An 18920-nucleotide genomic window follows, 5' to 3' on the forward strand; every position below is an offset into this window, starting at 1 on the left:
TCCTATACTGGATTCAAATGTGCTGATTTGCATCAATTTCACACTCATACCTGTCCTCCTTTTACATGCAAACCATCTGTACGCCGATCTATCATGAGCATTGAAGTGGGTTCCTTACTTCCTGCGCCTGCCTGCCTACCTGAGTTTTGTCTGCTTATACTTGTCTTTCTGACTGTCTGTCTGTGTCCATCTGTTTGCTTGACCGACTATATCCATTTCCTCCTGCCTCTCTCTCTCTTATCTCTCTTGCATCTCTTGTCTTCTCCCAGATGCCTCAAGGCAGGCTTGTTCCTGTCCAAAGGAAGGTTGCTAAACAGGTCCAGAATAGAACTATAGACATGTGTGTTTGCATAATGTGTGTGTAGTCTATGATGCTCCACCCCTAGTCCCACTCAAACATCTGTAGATAGCTGCGCCCTACAACCACACCCCCTCTCCCCTCCCTCAATCCAGGTGAAGTCAGTCTCTCCAGGAAACAAGACTCTCTTTCAGTTCCTGAGGACACATCTATACTCGGCTCTGTCCACGGTAAGGCACTATGTACCTTATTGTCCTGAATATAAGACTGTTTTTTTTTTTCAATGGAAATATCCTAAAAAACAGGGTCGTATTATAATCAGGGACTAGACTATTTGGCATTCAATGTTCTTTTTCCACAAATGAGTCTGAATCTAGTCATTTTCAAGTATAGGACTACAGGTGAAGAAAAGAAAGGATCAGTGGAGGACCAATGGACAATGCTAGTCTGTGGGAAAAGGGAATCCGAAAGGACTGCAGTAATAGTAGCTGGTTGTAGGGGACTTGTTCACATGTCAAGGAGCAGAGAGCTGAGCCCAAGTGCGCATGGAGCAAAGAGAAGAGAAGAGATTATGTAACTGGTGGTAATATCAGCAACACATGTCATACAGTATATATTTGCTTGGACTCACTTTTGACGGATGTATTTTATATTTTATATTTGGCAGCCACATGAGATCAAATGCCACAAAAAGGAATATATGTAGGCTACCAATGAAATTAGATGATATAGTACTAAAGATTACTGGGGGAGGTTCATTTGTTGCTGAGATGTTGGAGGGCAAACTGACACATAAAGACACCAGGCTTAGTAGTTACTGAGGTATGTAAGCTAGTTCAACCTGTAGAGCCAGTCACAGCCACAGATCTAACACACTGTCAAATGAGCTGCCCTGATACAGCAGTGAGATGAAAGAGCTACAGTATAATTATGAACTATACTGTTTTCAAGCAGTGATCCTAGTAGTGTGTAATTGCTAATTAATAATTGATGACATCTATTGACGTTGCATTTAGACTGATTTATATTATTGGCCTCAGATAGGCCATAGGGATAGGTTATAAGAAATACATGATGACAAAGATTACACATTTTTGTTCGTACATCATGGATTAATTCAACCATTGTGCTCTCTTTTGTTTGCGTGAAAAGATTGCTTTTTGCTTGGTCTTTTATAACTCAACGATAGCTGATCCATTCTGAACTCATAGGTCTAAGCATCTAAAATCAAATCAAGGATATGGCTTACAGCCTTGCTTCACATCTCAGCTGCATAGACCATAAAGCACTGGTGAGGAACAGCAAAGGCATCGAGATGCACAATAAGATCGATACCACTGATCGCGTTATCCAGTTAGATGCAGACATGAACCGTGGGTGCCATTTATGTTCTGCGTTGTAACTTGAGTGTGTTCAGCAAATAATACACCTTTCTTTACAATTGCTGTACGAATTCTAGAGTGTGCACTGACTCATTTGACAGGCATGTCCACAGTAACCCTGACATGCTCAGTCCAGCCCAGGGCTGGACTGAGACAAAAAATTGGCCCGGACTGGCCTACCACAACCAGCGCGCAGATACTCTACTGACTTTTCGGGTCGAGGGCCGAGGCCCATACAAATACTTGAACTACAAGCCCTTAACTCCACCACATTTACAGTACAACATAAATGATACACAACCAACAGACAACTAATTTAACATTTGGCCCAGACCGGCCCACCAGGGGGTCGGCCCACCGGGCATATGCCTGGTATGTCCTGTGGCCAGTCCACCCCTAAATGCCCTACACATTATATAGTGCAGATGGACTTGAAATGGAGAGCTTGTACTCAGAGAGAGTTTATTCATCATAACATCATGATTGTATGAAAACATGAGTTGAGTTTGGTTCAGTGCCGTTTTCTTGGAATCGTAACAGCAGAATCCTGTTTTAGGTTCACATGTGTTCAAAACCACTACGTTTTAGTCCTCTCCTTCCAACAGTGCCACTCCAGTGATACAAATAAAGTCCTATTAGAATTAACTTGAATTAACTGGGGGGTTTTTTTACTTACATTTTTTTATCCCATGATTTTGCAACCCATTTTTTACCCAGTGTCAATTATCTAATGTAATCCTAGCCGCTACACTTCCTCTGCCAACCTGGCCAGGCAGCGGACTGACCTCATGCTTCCTTCTATGCATGAGGAGTCCAAGCTGCTTCTTTTCACCTGACAGGGGAGAGTTTCCCCGGTTGGACGTAGCGTGTGGAAGGAACACGTTATTACAACCAGTTCCTTTCCCCTCCATCAGGCGCCCCGGCTGGCCAGGGGGAGGTAGTTTAGAGACCAGGATTACTGCATGTTTTTGTGAGGGTACCTATACCCTAGGGGACACTGGGAGAACATGTAAACTCCACACAGAAAGGCCCTTTCACCAACCCAGCCTCGGGTATGGGCACTGATGATACGGATGAGAGAACACGCCCCCAGCGCCCACAGTGTCCCCAGCGGGAATCGAACCCAGGACCTTCTAGTACTTGTGAGGCGACAGCACTACCGACTGTCCCATGGGTGCCACCGTAACCCCCACTGGAATTAATTAATCAGGCTTTTTAACCCCTTTAGACCTGAGGGCGATTCTAAAAATGCCTTCTAAATCCTCACAGTTTTTAGGTGACACAGATTTAGGCACACATATGTGCACATGCACACATAAACATTCACCCATCCAGACAATGTGAACATCCAACTTCCCTCAGAAAGAGAGAGCTGTTAAAAAAGTAATAGGCTACAGACAGAAACAGAAACAACAAATGAGAAAGCATGCATGTGATAAAGTTAAAAGATACGTTTTTAAACATGTGTTAAAAAACAGACTATGCAAATATTTGGGCTGATATCCCCTTGCTCTCCATTTCAGCACATAAACAGCCACAAATCTTTCAACAATCAAATTATATTCTTCACACTTTGTTTTAATGAACAAAGTGTGCAATTGCTTTAGTTTATTCGGATGACGCCGGCCTGCCTTTCCGTTCAAATGACCATAGTGGCGGATTGCCTACTGAAAAGGTAGTATTGGGCAATGATTCATTGATGGGTAATGAGTCGGTATTGAAAAGGTAGCGCTGCATAAATACTAATCAGCAAAAGCTCGAAGGGAGAAAGTGGAGAGTATGTACAGTAAATGATGAATGGCTGGTGCGCCATTCCCACAGACAATCTTCGTCTCAAGGATAAAAGTGGCTCTTTATAGTTTTGTATATTTGTTTGTTTTGTTTCCCAGAGGAAAATTACTACGATTTTCATTAATTCTACCTATTATAATGGCCCCTGAAATTGGATGTGTCCTCTTCAAAATGATAAAATGTCTGTCTGTGTGTGTGTGTGTGTGTGTGAGACGTGTGTGTGTGTGTGTGTGTGTGTGTGTGTGTGTGTGTGTGTGTGTGTGTGTGTGTGTGTGTGTGTGTGTGTGTGTGTGTGTGTGTGTGTGTGTGTGTGTGTGTGTGTGTGTGTGTGTGCGCGCGCGCGTGCGTGCGTGCGTGCGTGCATGCATGCATGCGACACAAAAGACACAAAATAGGGCCCTTCACTTTTAGACCCCATTAATTAAACTTCTGATTATATTTATGCGTACAGAGTCAGACTACAGTATATGTGCACATGCATGTGAGTGTGACCATATCTACAGTACCATAGTATATACATGTAATATAATACACAGAATGGCAGCATTTTATATTGATACTGAAACATCATGCTACTTACATGAGATGTTGCTCTACCTCATTTACGCTCATTTATCTGTTGTTGTTTTTCTTCACTGGCAGATCACCGGCCACCATCTATCCCCACCTGCCCCCCCCTGTCCCAGGATTGACCTGCCCCCTCTGTGTTCTCCCCAACCTCCCCCCTCCCCCAAGCAGCAGCGATGAACTGGTCAGCACTGGAGGCCCTGCTCAGCGGGGTCAACAAGTACTCGACCGTGTTCGGCCGCGTCTGGCTCTCCATGGTCTTCGTCTTCCGCGTCATGGTTTTTGTGGTGGCCGCCCAGCGGGTGTGGGGCGACGAGAGCAAGGACTTTGTCTGCAACACGGCGCAGCCGGGCTGCACCAACGTCTGCTACGATAGCATCTTCCCCATCTCCCACATCCGCCTGTGGGCCTTGCAGCTCATCTTTGTCACCTGTCCCTCGCTGATGGTGGTGGGGCACGTCAAGTACCGCGAGAAGAAGGACATGCAGTACACCTCGACGCACAACGGTACTCACATGTATGCCAACCCCGGGAAAAAACGGGGAGGGCTGTGGTGGACATACCTGGTGAGTAATCTGTATACAACAGAGACATTTCATATCACATGCTGGGTCTAATATCCCTTGCTGCTAGACCTGCTATAGTGGTGGTCGGTCCATCTGTCCACCAATTTGGTATCAAACAAATTTCTAAAATGTAATGTGTGGACCATGAAACGCTTGCTTGCTCCCCAAAGGGTTTCCCGTACTGATTTTGATGAACTAATGGTCTTTGCTCTAACACAAGTAAGACGCGCAAATGCGGGAAGCGAACGCAGCTCGTAAATTGCAATAAATTACGTACTTTTTTTTTCTTTTTAGTTTTCTACTGTGTGTGTGTGTGTGTGTGTGTGTGTGGTTGTTTGTTTGTGTGTGTGTGTGTGTGTGTGTGTGTGTGTGTGTGTGTGTGTGTGTGTGTGTGTGTGTGTGTGCTACAGCTGCGCCCTCTGGTGGCGGGTGGGTGGTGTCACAGCGGGACAGACAGACAGACACACACACAGACACACACACACAGACATGATCTGCAGGGTCTCATAGTTAGTGCTCATTGCATTCGCAATCACTGCGTTCGCAACCACTCTCATGCCCATATGTCCAATTTAACACACAATATTTCGACATCTAATGAACCCTAACTATTTGACCTTTCCTCTAGTGCCAGCCACACCCAATCCAACATTCCCGGTTGCCATTGGTTGTAAAAGAGCAGTAATAACACAAGGGGTCCTCGTAACACTCTAATCCAGTGGTTTTCCACCGTTTTCATATGAAGGTTCATTATTTATTCAGCATTTGAGCCACAGACCACCATTTGATGACATTTTGTTATTGTTGGTTACGGTTTTGATTACGATTCCATGCTGTATTTATTGATGTGGTACCATAGGAGAGATAACAGGCAAAATAACAATTGATCTACAATCTCTAATGGGCTATACACACGCCATTTTGGAAAGAACTTGGGCCTCTTCCCTACTTCCTTCACAGGTGTTACCGGCCGCTGATACTAATGAAGGCTCTGTTCCATTCTGGTCAAACAGAGTCAGGGTGCTGCTATTGTGTGTGTTGGGTTATTGGCTCACGTACCAGAAACACCAGTGGGTCTCAAAGTGTCCTTGAATGGGTTCTACTTCTAAATGGCCCTGTACGGGTGTGTATTCTGTGTAACTCTCTGAGTGTAGAAATTTGTACACTCCCAGAGTTATGGGGGTCCTTTTTGAGAACCACTGCACACTAAACGGAACAGAGCCTTAATTAATATAGACAGTAAACACCTAGTAGGGAATTCTGTGTGCATATCCCATTGTGTAGACTTCGTAATGCAGATATTTAACAATAATTTAACTCTTGAGAGCGTAAAATAAAAGCAAATGGACCCTTAAGGATCCATTTGGTTTAATTTTACGCTCTCAAGAGTTAAAGATCTATAAGGGTCCATTTGGTTACCAACTCTCCATCATTTACCTGGGAACCATGCACCTGGAACCCCCTCAAGGACCACTGGTTGAAAACCACTGCTCTAATCCCTTGACCACTGAAAGATTGTCATGGCATACAACTTCACACTTTATAAGTTGCTCTGAAGAAAGAATGTCAGATAAATGTCTAAATTGTACATTGCACTCACCACAGGTGAGTTTGATCTTCAAGGCAAGCTTCGACGCCGGCTTCCTCTACATCCTGCACGAGGTCTATAAGGGTTTCGACATGCCCCGCCTGTCCAAGTGCTCCCTGGAGCCCTGCCCCAACACGGTGGACTGCTACATCTCCCGTCCCACGGAGAAGAGGATCTTCACCATCTTCATGGTGGTGTCGTCCGCCTGCTGCATTCTCATGTGCATCTGCGAGATGATCTACCTCATCTGCACACGCATCCAGAAGCTGGTCAGGAAGAAGAAGGAGGCACACAGGAAGCTGTTCGCAGAGACCCACGAGATGCTGCCCTTGGCCCGGCCCAGGCCCGAGTTCATGTCAAAGTCGTCGGTCCGAGTGGACCTCACCAATACAGCCTCCATCCAGAACCTCAGCAACATCAGGACAGAGGCAGGACCCTCTGAGAAAAAATAGGACAATGTGTGACTGGCTGAGTGGAGACTGGGTGAAATTGAAACTACAATATGCCACTGTGTTTTTTTCTTTTGTGAGCTTTCAGAAGACTACTTTTTGAAGAACTTTTTGAAGACAGAATATGTTAAAATGTCTTGTGAAGATTGTCCTAGTTTGTGTATGTATTGTAGATAGCCCTACCCAATAAGACTGGAAGAGAGGGGGGGGGCATAGGGGAGGAATATATATATTTTTTCGTCATAATTACTATTTCATTATCCATTGTTATTGTTTCATTTGGCCTATTCGTGCCATTGTATTTTGTGAAGAACAAAATTGTACATAGAAGGAAGCATGGAATCGCATAGAATTAACACATTGAATGTACCACGTTGAATGTCATTTTTCTTGTCTTTAAAATAAATTATAACTAGAGCACCGCCACACACACACACACACACACACACACACACACACACACACACACAATAGCACTTACGGATATGGACCCCTGCAATAACACAGCAGCCTGATTCTCAGAGATGAGAGGTGTGACCTTTTTAAGACGAACTGAAGTAACAGTTCCACGTGGATTGTTTGTAATTTTGAAGTAAGAAGATTATCTAATTAAAGTTTGTAATTTTGTCTATATAGGCCTACATGTATTTATTTATTACTGTGACTCATAAAGCTATTTATCTCTGAAAATGACACGACGTAGCCCTTCTTTCCTTAAGCTTCAACATGTAATCTGGTTTGCTTTAATTTAAATAATAAAGAGAAGCTTATGTGTTCTCGTCCACTCTGACAAACAGAACTATCAAAAGTTAAATATTTGTTCAGTCCGGAGTCAATGTGAGGACATCAATTTTGATCATAGCAATATGTGTGAATGAGATCCGCGAGATAAAGAGAATGGGTGAGGGTGACAGTTGAGTTGAGAGACAGAGAGAAAGAGAAGGGTTGAATTGAAATAGAATTGGGGGAGAGAGAGAGAGAGAGAGAGCAGCATTGTTCTGTAGAGGAGGCGAATAGGCGTGTTGACTTTGCGGGTCCATTTGGTTTCGGGTCTTTACCCAGGCAGTGACTCACTTTGTTCATCATATCTTTTCCATGTCGTCATGCGGTCCGGGGCGGGGCTTGTGGGTGCGGCTTTTGACGGACACGTGAATGCACCAAACAGGCAGAGCTCCAGTCCAGCCTCGGCGATTACGGATGCGTCGTTGTAGGAAGTAAATAAAAAATGAGCTTTCATTACGGTCACGGTCAGGTAATAACTGCATTTCGTCTCTTTATTACTATGATAATTGTTTAATTACTGCTCAGACTGCTAGGGGAATGACTGATTTAATGTTTTCGGGGGAAAAAAGGATATTTGGACTGTAGTGTAAAGAAAAGTTGTGTTATTGACGACAGCTATTTGGAAACGAAGGCATGGTAGCTATTACATGATTATTATCATAGCACATATTTCAAACATCTATGATCTTATTTATTATTGTACTCATGGCCACCACATGTCCATCTATAACGCTATACTTAATTGTAGCTAAAATGCAGCTACAACATATTCTCTTAACATTTAACAAAGTATACCGGTAGCTACACAAAAGATAGATTTCTTTCGAAATAAGTTAGCTATCAGTATCCTACACTTAAAAGTGGCTAGCGCTACTGTACATCAAAGCTAAATGTGGCTGAGGACATCTGACATTGAAGTGATTTGTTGAATAAAAGGTGGATGGATATGGAGAATTTCTGTGATTTGGTCAAAATGGCAGTTAGTGAATAGTGATAGACAAAGTGGCATATATATAGTCAGTGGCCGTGCAGCTAAACGTATGTTCAGATGCCGTGCAGGCAGCTGAAAATGTAGTGAGTCAAGCTTATGGAGACCCGCACACGGCCACTGCTGGTTCAAGAGCTTTTATTTATATAGTCAAAGTGCAACGTTTTGGTCTTGCCCGGGTCACTGTGGAAGTGTTATGAAATTAAATGTTACGATTCCCAGTACCTAGAGCTAGCTATGCTAACTCAAACAGTACTGAACTAACAGTGTTCAGTAAGTCACAACTATAGCCAGTAGGCCTATTATAAACTATTGATTAGGTCACTTTATTAATCCTTCCTAAAAACAGCAACAAACACCTTGACCAGTTAGTACCACCTAAAGTTACTAATTACTTAGAATACAGTCTGTATTGTCTCATAATTATATGTGACTCAATGAACTTTGCTCTCTCTCACTGCAGGGCTATCCAGGGGGGTCCAACCCACCATCTGCCGCTCCGTACAGTGGTGGAGGTGGTCCATATGGACATCCCCAAGCTGCCCCATACGGAGGTGCTGCAGGAGCAAACGGAGGGCATTACGGTGGGTACGGTGCCCCACGACAAGGGGCACCATATGGGCATGGAGCAGGGAGTGCCCCTAGTGCACCGTATGCTGGTTATGGTGGACAGCATCACCAGGGACCCTATGGACACCAGGCTCCTACAGGTAACTAGTGCACAGGATTAAGTTGAGCCACTTATGTGGATGTAAAACAAGCTGTAAGCCTGTCTTTGTGTATATGACTATCACTACCCCAGTCAGAGGTCTAAGGTGCCCACTGTACCTACAGTATATATCCTATACGATCAACCCCTGTGGCCTTCCATCCTGCACTGTCTACACTGTAGTTTTTACGTGCAGCTGCTGCTGGTCAAAATATTCTCCTTGTTTTCCTACACTTTTATAGTCCATTTGAAGCCACTGCGTTGCCATGGTTTAGTTTGTTGTGATCCGTGAACGCATCATCGGCAATGCTCGGCACAAAGCCAACATCAACCCCCCCTCCACCCTTTTCATGTTCGGGAGGATTTCTCGTACCACCAGAGGAGGTCCTTTGTACCACTAGTGGTCTACAGTAAGGAAGGACGTTTAGAGAGAACCTGACGTATCGAGACACGGTCAATAAACATGATTACAAATTGAAGCCACGTCGACCAGCACCACCACTCCTCACGCAAAGGCTCTCGTTCTCTCCTGCCTCGCTGTTTTGGTTGGATGATGGATAGTTAGTGACTCAGGCTCTAGCTCCATGGCTCACAGAGTCATATAGAGAGACAGTGCTCAGTTTGTGCCCCTCAGCAGGATTACACTGCTGGAGCGATGACTCGGGTAATACTGTGTGTGTGTGTGTGTGTGTGTGTGTGTGTGTGTGTGTGTGTGTGTGTGTGTGTGTGTGTGTGTGTGTGCGTGTGCGTGTGCGTGTGCGTGTGCGTGTGCGTGTGTGTGTGTGTGTGTGTGTGTGTATTTCTAATGCAAGAGATTTTAGTGTGTGTTGATGCTGAGTCGAGTCACAGAAGCAAGCCTTTATCATTCCCAGCAGCGACAGCAGCTCCTAACAGGGCCAGGCCTTCGAGTGACACTTATCCCTTGCTCCCTCTTCGTTTTTCTGACCGTCAGCCAACTCACCCCACCCCCCACCCACCTCGCTTCATATCGCACTGGGCCTTCCGGCACTCTCCTCTGACCTTAATTCAGCGTAGAGCCCGCCGTTATAGAATAATACTTATTTGTACTATACTATTTATACTATTTTTGCTCACAGAGGTCATTTCTCCATTATTGTTTGACAACATTATGCTAATATCTCCCTCCCTCACAAGATATACAGGCCCTGCAACAGGGATGTATAACTAGGGCACCAGTATAACTGGTGCAGATTCCTGTCAATCTCTAGCATAATTCTCCTGGATGAATTGTATATTATAAAGAAAAATAAGGAATGTGTTTTTCAGTTTAAAAGTTTGGATTCGATTCCTATTGACTACGCCTTCCTGTAATCGGCCATTATTTCAAGCTTTGTGTTATGAGCTTGTATTATCTTCACTTTGCATACCACCACCCCAATTATTTAAAATAATTAATGATGTATTATAAACTGTAAACTGTTTCCTCAACACATTTTTGGCAACTGCTCTCTGCACTCTTGATTATGTGGTTTTTGGTTTTGTTGATTTCTTTATTTTTGACAAATGCTACAGATGTGTTATTTCTTGTGATCATCATCTTGAGAAACTGTCAGTTTCAACTGTCAGTAATATTAGATTGATTATTTTGCAAACAAACTAGATAGACATGGTTTTGATTCAAAGAGCTACTCCAAATATAATTAATTAATTAATAAATTAATTAATACATATTCCGCTGCTACAGTAAACTTCATGCCCTTTTAAAATGTGTTATTTTATCTCCCTGCATATACCGTAATTTCCGGACTATAAGCCGCACCTGAATATAAGCCGCACCAGCCAAATTTAGGGAAAATCCCATATACAAGCCGCACCGGACTATAAGCCGCACCGGACTATAAGCCGCAGCTACGTTAGCTCAGAGCCTGAGATGGCTCTGCGTTAGCTGTAAAAATCCATAGATTAGCCGCACCGTTGTATAAGCCGCAGGGTTCAAATCATGGGTAAAAAGCCGCGGCTTATAGTCCGGAAATTACGGTAGTTAATTATAACACTAGACCTAACAAGGTCCTAAACAAGGTTTTATTTTTAAACAATAGGTTGCTTGTAAGAACCTCACCCCCACCTTTGTCTCCATCCTTGACCCACTGTAGGTAACATCCCCCCAGGCGTCAACCCAGAGGCGTACCAGTGGTTCCAGACTGTGGATACAGACCACAGTGGCTTCATCACCCTGAGGGAGCTGAAACAGGCACTGGTTAACTCCAACTGGTCGGCATTCAACGATGAGACCTGCGTTATGATGATCAGTGAGTGAAACGTAGTGGCGTTTACCCAAAAAGAAACGCATAAAAGCTACTGAGGTGCTGCAACAGGAGTGTCCATAATAAAATAACATTACATGTGATAATTGTAGTAAAAAATAGTTAACTTCCAGTACAAAACTAGCATACCTCCCTCCCATCTGGTTCGTTATGTTCCTGTGGTGGAATTGGGAAACAGGGTGAGACAACATATTTTGAGTCACAGCTCGGTCAAAAGGGCAAAGGGGAAACCGCTCAAAGTAAGACATCAAATTGTTAACTGCACAGAAATACATGAGATTATCAGGGGGCATCAGAGACTCGCATTGATAGAAAGAAACCTTTTCAATGTTTGAATGACTAGTCGGTGAGACTAGTCGAGGACGAATCAATTACTCCAACAGTGCCACCTCTGTCTGCATGTCCCTGCATTCTGCAATGATACCATTATGATAAGGAAGAAAATGTGACTACTGAATCACCTTTTGATTAAGCATACAGAGAACAGATAACCTTCAACGCTGAATAACCGGTCCCTCGAAGCCTGAACAAACTATTATTAATATTTAAACCTTTTAAAGATGTAACTAATCATGTTGTAACTTGTTAGTATAAAAATACTGCCAATACATGTTTTGAACACTAGCAGGGGGGAGGGGAGGGACTGTCAAAAGCTTTATGTGGCTGAATGTGTGATTGCATGTGTTTTCTTAATCTTAACAGACATGTTTGACAAGACGCGGTCGGGGCGCATGGACCTGTTTGGGTTCTCAGCCCTGTGGGGCTTCATGCAGCAGTGGAGAGTTCTGTTCCAGCAGTATGACAGAGACCGCTCTGGCACTATCAGTGGCACAGAACTGCACCAAGGTACCTGTGTGTGCTTGTGGGAATGTTTGAACATAATATATGCACACATCCATTAATGCATGCATGTTGCAAATGCCAGTATGTTTGTGTGAGCCTCAAAAGCACATAACAGCAATGGCATCATATTTCTATAAATTACCATGTTTGTCCCATTCTGCCATTCTGGGCGGGAACTCCTTTTTGTGTTCTAACCCTTCTGGACAGGAACCCCTCTTGGCGTTCTGTAAATTGTACAGTATTCAAAAATTACAAAAAAAATATTCTGCTATATAAATATTTCCTCAGTCAGGATTTAGAAGGCGTTTTTTGAATCGGCATCAGCCCAAAATGGGTTATACTTATACCCACTAACCTATTTTACGGCGTTTACGTGTCATTGTCTTCAGCCCTCTCACTGTATTGTTTTCTCCCCTCAGCCCTCTCCCAGATGGGATACAACTTAAGTCCCCAGTTCACCGAGACCTTGGTGGGCCGCTTCGGTGTGCGCGGTGGGCGTCCGGGCATACAGCTGGATCGATTCATCCAGGTGTGCACACAGCTCCAGAGCATGACCGAGGCTTTCAGGGAGAAGGACACGGGCATGACTGGCAATGTCCGCATGAGCTATGAGGATTTCCTCTGTAGCGCAGTGTCCAGGCTCATGTGAGCCCTGGTGTATTATCCAGCTGCACTGGGTGGACAGTATAACTGAAATGTTCATGACTCTGTGTCATACAGATCTCCCTTGTGGCTCCCACAAGGACCCCCAGCTGTTTATTATAGTACCAGTGCACATTGTTTCAGGGATCAACAGATCCTGTCTATACCCAGGACAACATGAAGTTGCTTCAAATTCAATATGAACTAGTCATCAAGGAGGGCAGCTGGATGGCATGAGTTTCATTGTTGGTCAGTATTACTAGAGCTAAAGGGGTGGTTGGACTGGCATTATATGTAGATCATACTATTAATGATCTACATGCACATACTGTAAGTGCACTTCTCAAGACTGACAGATTAACATAATTACCAATCTTAGCTCTCTATCCAGGTGGTCTAGCCTCGAGTTACAGTCAAGAGTGGCTACTACTATACATTGTCTTAACTATTAAGATGACTGTTAATCAAGATGCATATCTTGTACTTTAAACCACCATCAATTATTTTAAGAAACAATTGGCACAGTAACTTTGAAAGATAACATACATGGATGTTCTTGAATGGAAGAAGAGCATGCAAAGACCAGTACCAGGCCTCTTTCTTTAAAACTCATGCCATCCTGAAACCTCTGTACAATTAGAGTAGTAGTAGCTTTACATTATCAGTGCAAAGACTAGGAAGATGAAGAAACTGGGATGTTTAATTATTTTCTAAAGTTGTTTTATTTCCTAAAGTAGTTCCATTTAATTGCAATTGATTGACTGTGCGTTGTTGTGTGGCAAACCTGCTCACATACAGCCTTATTTTCATGTGCCATTGAAGCCTCCTATATATTACCGGTGCTCAGTACTTCTATAAGGTATTTCCATTGCATACGTGCACCCTATATTAAGGTGCACAGCTTGTGATTTAGCAGTATGAAGTTCTAGCACCAGCTCAACTTTGATTCTGCATATGTGGCAGATTCTGCCAATGCTTTTCAATGCATTTGATGTATTACCATGTTTTGTTCTTGCTTATTGTAAATCGCTCTGGATTAAGAGCGTCTGCTAAATGCCAAAATTGTAGATTCATGTAGTTATAATGGGAATTGGGTTTGTTGCCATTCGCGAATTTGCGCATAAAACAACAGCGCTCCGTCTCCCATTGAAAAGCATGGGTAATATCTGCTGCATAGGCAGAATTAAAGTATGGTGTGACCACACCCTAACTGTGATGTCCCACCACTCCACTTGGTGAGAATTTGATCAAGTTGTATTTCAAATCGGCACCTAATTAATTCTATGCCCATATTTATTATAATGAATTTTCTCAACTGGACCAGTATGAAAAAGTGGCATAGCCTATAGACATTTTGTCTAAAGAACCAAAGAGCCAGTTTACCCATTTCATTTCAGTGACATGGGATCTTCCATAACTATGGGGCCAATATTTTTGCCTATATTTAGCAGTTAATGCACTTTAATGCATTTTGAAAATGTTGACAAGATATGTATTTGTGCCAGAACCTAATAAATGCTTTTATATCACATTTAAGATGTCTGTCATTTAAAAAAAGGTTTCATCAAATATTCCTACAACAAACCCATATCACTTGTCCACCAATCCAGAGATGCTTGCATGATATTTAGTTATGTTCTATTTATAAATGCGTTTGAAAGGTATACCCTAAAATATAAATGGCTTAATACCAACATTCCACTTCTTGTAGAATGAGTGACAAACCCCTCTTGATTCTTGAATAACAATAGCCCATTTCCCCAGACTAGCTTCTGATCATTGACGTGCATGATCCTCCAGTAACCACTAGGGACCGCTAAAACACAGGAAATCTTTGAAGGAGCGTAGGTAGTGTGTGGCGTCTAGCCCAGGCTGTGATCACAGTGATTGCCATGTTTGTTGTTCGATTTCAGATTTGACTCAACACAGCAACACTTTTATGCAAATGATCAAACAAATGGATTGCGTATTAATTCATATAATATGAGTATGATTGATATTGTGGTTGTTCTCGCTTGGGAAGTGCAACCATAGAGTGCAACCAAGTAGCCCTGGAACATGACTGCCATGATAATTATCATGACAGTCATGCAGTAACTTTGCCCTGTTTTTTGCAGTCGCTGCATTTACAAGATTTCCGTATATATAAACATTCCGATTTCAAATATAAAGTACTCACAAAGTGTCCCACGGGTGTTAGTTAGTAGCAGCGCGAGCGATTAGAATTGCTGCGTCCCGCGTTCTTTAATAAAAAGCATTTTTGTCCGAGCTCTCCGGCTACTTCTTTCAAACGGGGTTCGTTTGGGAAATCCACAGTTGCACACCGGGAGCGCACTCGCCTATTAGTCTGTATTGGCAGGGCGGTCAGCGTACCTATATCGAACACACCGAGTGCCACCCTCCTCCCGACCGATAGGGGCGCGTAGTTGAAAGCCAATGGCAAAATAACACCTCGGATAAAAATGCTTTTTATTAAACAACGCGGGATGCAGAAATTCTAATCGCTGGCGCTGCTACTAACTAACACCCGTGGGACACTTTGTGAGTACTTTATATTTGAAATGCGAATGTTTATATATTTTAATTATTTGTAAATGTAGCATCTGCAAAAACCAGGGTGAAGTTGCGTCATGACTCTCGTATGAATACGAGAGTCATGTTTACAGGGCTAGCAACCAAGTAAGTAGTCAATCACAGTGCGAGCGTCCCTCCGGACTATGGGATCGGGAGAACAAGCGACAACAACACGGTCACGTGTCGCGGAAGTTGCGTTGAATCCTTGGTACTACATTTAGAACTTCCTGTCTGAGAGCTAGCTAATTTAAGACATCCGGTTTCCTTCAGAATGAAATAAGGTTATTTAATTCGTTAATTAAATAATTATTACATTACATTATTAGTATTATTATTACATTAGGCCTACAGTTATTGTAAAGACACACATTATGTTTCTGTGTAAAAATAAGTAATTAAATAACATAAAAAAGTTATCTAAATGGATAAATGCTATTCACTGGAGTGCATGGACTTTATAAAGTGGACACTGGACAAAAGACGGCTCCGCGAGGCAACTATTTGTGGCTTTGTTTTGTCTGGCACACTTGCTGAGCTTTGATTTTGTAAGAACATCTTTGAATGTGGGGATGGCCGGTGTTGATAAGAGCCCCTAAGATGTTTTGGCAATTTTCGTTTTTTGTTCCAATTTTCTACAGGTGCTGGGTTTACGCACTCTACCTGTGTTGTTCTGTATGCTGCTTTGTCACAGAAATCTATGGCTGACTGGTTGTAAAATAAGCGCATGTGCTGTACACATTCGTCAAGTCTGTGTTTCTCATTTCGTAAAAGCAACACTTTTGTGTTTTTGAATGTGGCCTCAGAAATAGCTGTGCTTTTCTTACACAGGTTTATTTGTGCAGCATAGGCTCCAGCGAATCTCTGCAAATCACCTGAGAGGAGATCTGACCATATTGGAATAGTTGGGAGCATTTTGAACAGCTTGTTTAAAATCAGTTCCCCATGGTAGGTATTTTCACCTGTGTCATTGGTGTTTTTCATTGCTTTATTGGCTTCAGTCCTTACTGTGTCAAAATGTTCTTTGAAGGGAGATGTACTTTCACTGACATCCTCAAAATCACCAAAGAAGTCATGATCAATCACAGTGTCATATTGATTGTCTTGTTGATCATGCTTTGTATCAACATTTTCTTTCTGTGGCGCTAGATTCTGTGTCTCAGACATGATGGTGTCAAGACTGGCTTGCACCACGCAAGCAGCTTGTACTATTGTACTTGTTTGTTGTAGTGTTTTGGCATTAACTAAAGTGCTGAAGATGTACATAGCCAAATTATACCTCTTATCTCTGTGTATGTACTGTTGTTTGCAAATGTGACTTGCCTGTTTCATCAAATGACTCTTACATGCCCTTATGGTACAGAAATCTAAATCTTTGTTATCTGCCTTTCCTACCACTATTCTCCAGCAGCGTAACAAGTACATACTCATGCTATCTTGATTGAAGATACGCATACTGGCTTTTAAAAGCACTATGGACCTGTCACTATTAATCTGAATCGGTGTTGTGTTTGTACCAAATATCTCCTTCTCTTTGCATCTCAATTGTGTGAGTAGTTCCTCTATAGCCGATTGAGTATGTTCTTCAGAGATCATGAATGCAACAGGAGTTGATGAATTAAATGAACTTACTATAATTTCATAATACAAAATCCTTTTCTCTGTTAGTTTAGTCTTAATGATCCCCCCTGTGGCATCCCATGATGCGGCACATTGTGTAGTCGCATTGTGCCACAGTTTCACTCCTGCTTCACTAAAACATATAACCTTAAGGGGACTAACTTTAATAACTTGAATGAATCCTTTTACAACAACACTGTCTGTGTCTTTATCCTCCCATTCTTTTTTAAGGTCCATCAAAGCTTTGATCTCACTGTTATCCTTCCATCCTTGTTTCCGCTGTTCATATTTGACCTGCCTGTACAAAGAAGTGTCTTTGCCAACTCCGCTACGATTTCCAGCTATTAAAGACCTTGGGTCTGCATTGTTCACTGCCTCAATGTAAGCATTATGTGCAAATCGGTTCGTCATTGATCTACCCAAGTTTGCACGCTCTGTGCTTCTAATGTATCTACCTCTCAATTTGTCCTTTGTGTGATGTATGTTGCCAGTGTAAGCTATATGAAATATGCCGTCTTCGAATGAATAGAGATGTATTTTAAAGGTCAGTCATGAAGTATGCCGGCAGGCGCCAATGATTGTCAGACATGGCACGGTACATGGCACGGTACTTTTTTCAGCATTGACCACAGTAGAAGGTCTGCTGCTGTGAATTTTACATGTCCAGATAGTTGCCTCGCAGAGCCGTCTTTTGTCCAGTGTCCATTCTGGGTCCGGAAACGGTAGGCTACTTTTTTGAGCATTGACCACAGTAGAAGGTCTGCTGCTGTGAATTTTACACCTCTCCCGCTTAGCGGAGAGTGGGGTGTGGTAGAGGACATCTCCCCGAACGCGTGGGTATGTCCAGATAGTTGCCTCGCGGAGGCCTCTTTGTCCAGTGTCCATTCTGGGTCCGGAAACGGTACTTTTTTCAGCATTGACCACAGTAGAAGGTCTGCTGCTGTGAATTTTACACCTCTCCCGCTTAGTGGAGAGTGGGGTGTGGTAGAGGACATCTCCCCGAACGCGTGGGTATGTCCAGATAGTTGCCTCGCGGAGCCGTCTTTTGTCCAGTGTCCATTCTGGGTCCGGAAACGGTACTTCTTTCAGCATTGACCACAGTAGAAGGTCTGCTGCTGGGAATTTTACACCTCTCCCGCTTAGCGGAGAGTGGGGTGTGGTACAGGACATCTCCCCGAACGCGTGGGTATGTCCAGATAGTTGCCTCGCGGAGGCCTCTTTGTCCAGTGTCCATTCTGGGTCCGGAAACGGTACTTTTTTCAGCATTGACCACAGTAGAAGGTCTGCTGCTGTGAATTTTACACCTCTCCCGCTTAGCGGAGAGTGGGGTGTGGTACAGGACATCTCCCCGAACGCGTGGGTATGTCCAGATAGTTGCCTCGCGGAGGCCTCTTTGTCCAGTGTCCATTCTGGGTCCGGAAACGGTACTTTTTTCAGCATTGACCACAGTAGAAGGTCTGCTGCTGTGAATTTTACACCTCTCCCGCTTAGCGGAGAGTGGGGTGTGGTAGAGGACATCTCCCCGAACGCGTGGGTATGTCCAGATAGTTGCCTCGCGGAGCCGTCTTTTGTCCAGTGTCCACTTTATAAAGTCCATGCACTCCAGTGAATAGCATTTATCCATTTAGATAACTTTATTATTATTATTATAATGATTTAATTACTTATTTTTACACAGAAACATAATGTGTGTCTTATAGCATCATATAGCATCATTTAAATGCTTAATTTGTAGTTTTAATGTGCAAATTAAACTTTTTTTCAATACTCTAGAGGGTACTCTTATTTTGAAGACATCGTCCACCGGAAGCCTTAAATTAGCTCACTAGATTAGCTCA

General features: G+C 43.1%; 2 protein-coding genes across 2 annotated transcripts; both read left to right on the plus strand.

Annotated features, from left to right (window-relative positions):
* Positions 1-424: 424 nt before the first annotated feature.
* On the plus strand, positions 425-7334 carry gjb9b (gap junction protein beta 9b). Its single transcript, XM_083778881.1, has 3 exons — positions 425-528; positions 4114-4604; positions 6210-7334. The coding sequence occupies exons 2-3, from the start codon at positions 4215-4217 to the stop codon at positions 6642-6644; spliced, it is 825 nt and encodes a 274-aa protein (XP_083635007.1). The 5' UTR covers positions 425-528; positions 4114-4214; the 3' UTR covers positions 6645-7334.
* A 448-nt stretch (positions 7335-7782) lies between these two features.
* Positions 7783-14422, plus strand: pef1 (penta-EF-hand domain containing 1). Its single transcript, XM_083766341.1, has 5 exons — positions 7783-7893; positions 8876-9122; positions 11236-11391; positions 12109-12252; positions 12669-14422. Exons 1-5 carry the CDS (start codon positions 7867-7869, stop codon positions 12896-12898), a joined length of 804 nt encoding a protein of 267 aa, XP_083622467.1. The 5' UTR covers positions 7783-7866; the 3' UTR covers positions 12899-14422.
* The last annotated feature ends 4498 nt before the right edge of the window (positions 14423-18920 follow it).

Source organism: Protomyctophum parallelum (assembly GCF_964188405.1).
Source record: "Protomyctophum parallelum genome assembly, chromosome: 1".
Taxonomy (NCBI): domain Eukaryota; kingdom Metazoa; phylum Chordata; class Actinopteri; order Myctophiformes; family Myctophidae; genus Protomyctophum; species Protomyctophum parallelum.

Bases quoted from the DNA above. Each gene is read 5' to 3' on its own strand.
- gjb9b (XM_083778881.1), top strand. From the start codon at position 4,215: ATGAACTGGTCAGCACTGGAGGCCCTGCTCAGCGGGGTCAACAAGTAC. The intron at 4,605-6,209 runs GTGAGTAATCTG...CACTCACCACAG, and splicing joins GGCTGTGGTGGACATACCTG to GTGAGTTTGATCTTCAAGGC.
- pef1 (XM_083766341.1), top strand. From the start codon at position 7,867: ATGAGCTTTCATTACGGTCACGGTCAG. The intron at 7,894-8,875 runs GTAATAACTGCA...CTCTCACTGCAG, and splicing joins TTCATTACGGTCACGGTCAG to GGCTATCCAGGGGGGTCCAA. The intron at 12,253-12,668 runs GTACCTGTGTGT...TTCTCCCCTCAG, and splicing joins TGGCACAGAACTGCACCAAG to CCCTCTCCCAGATGGGATAC.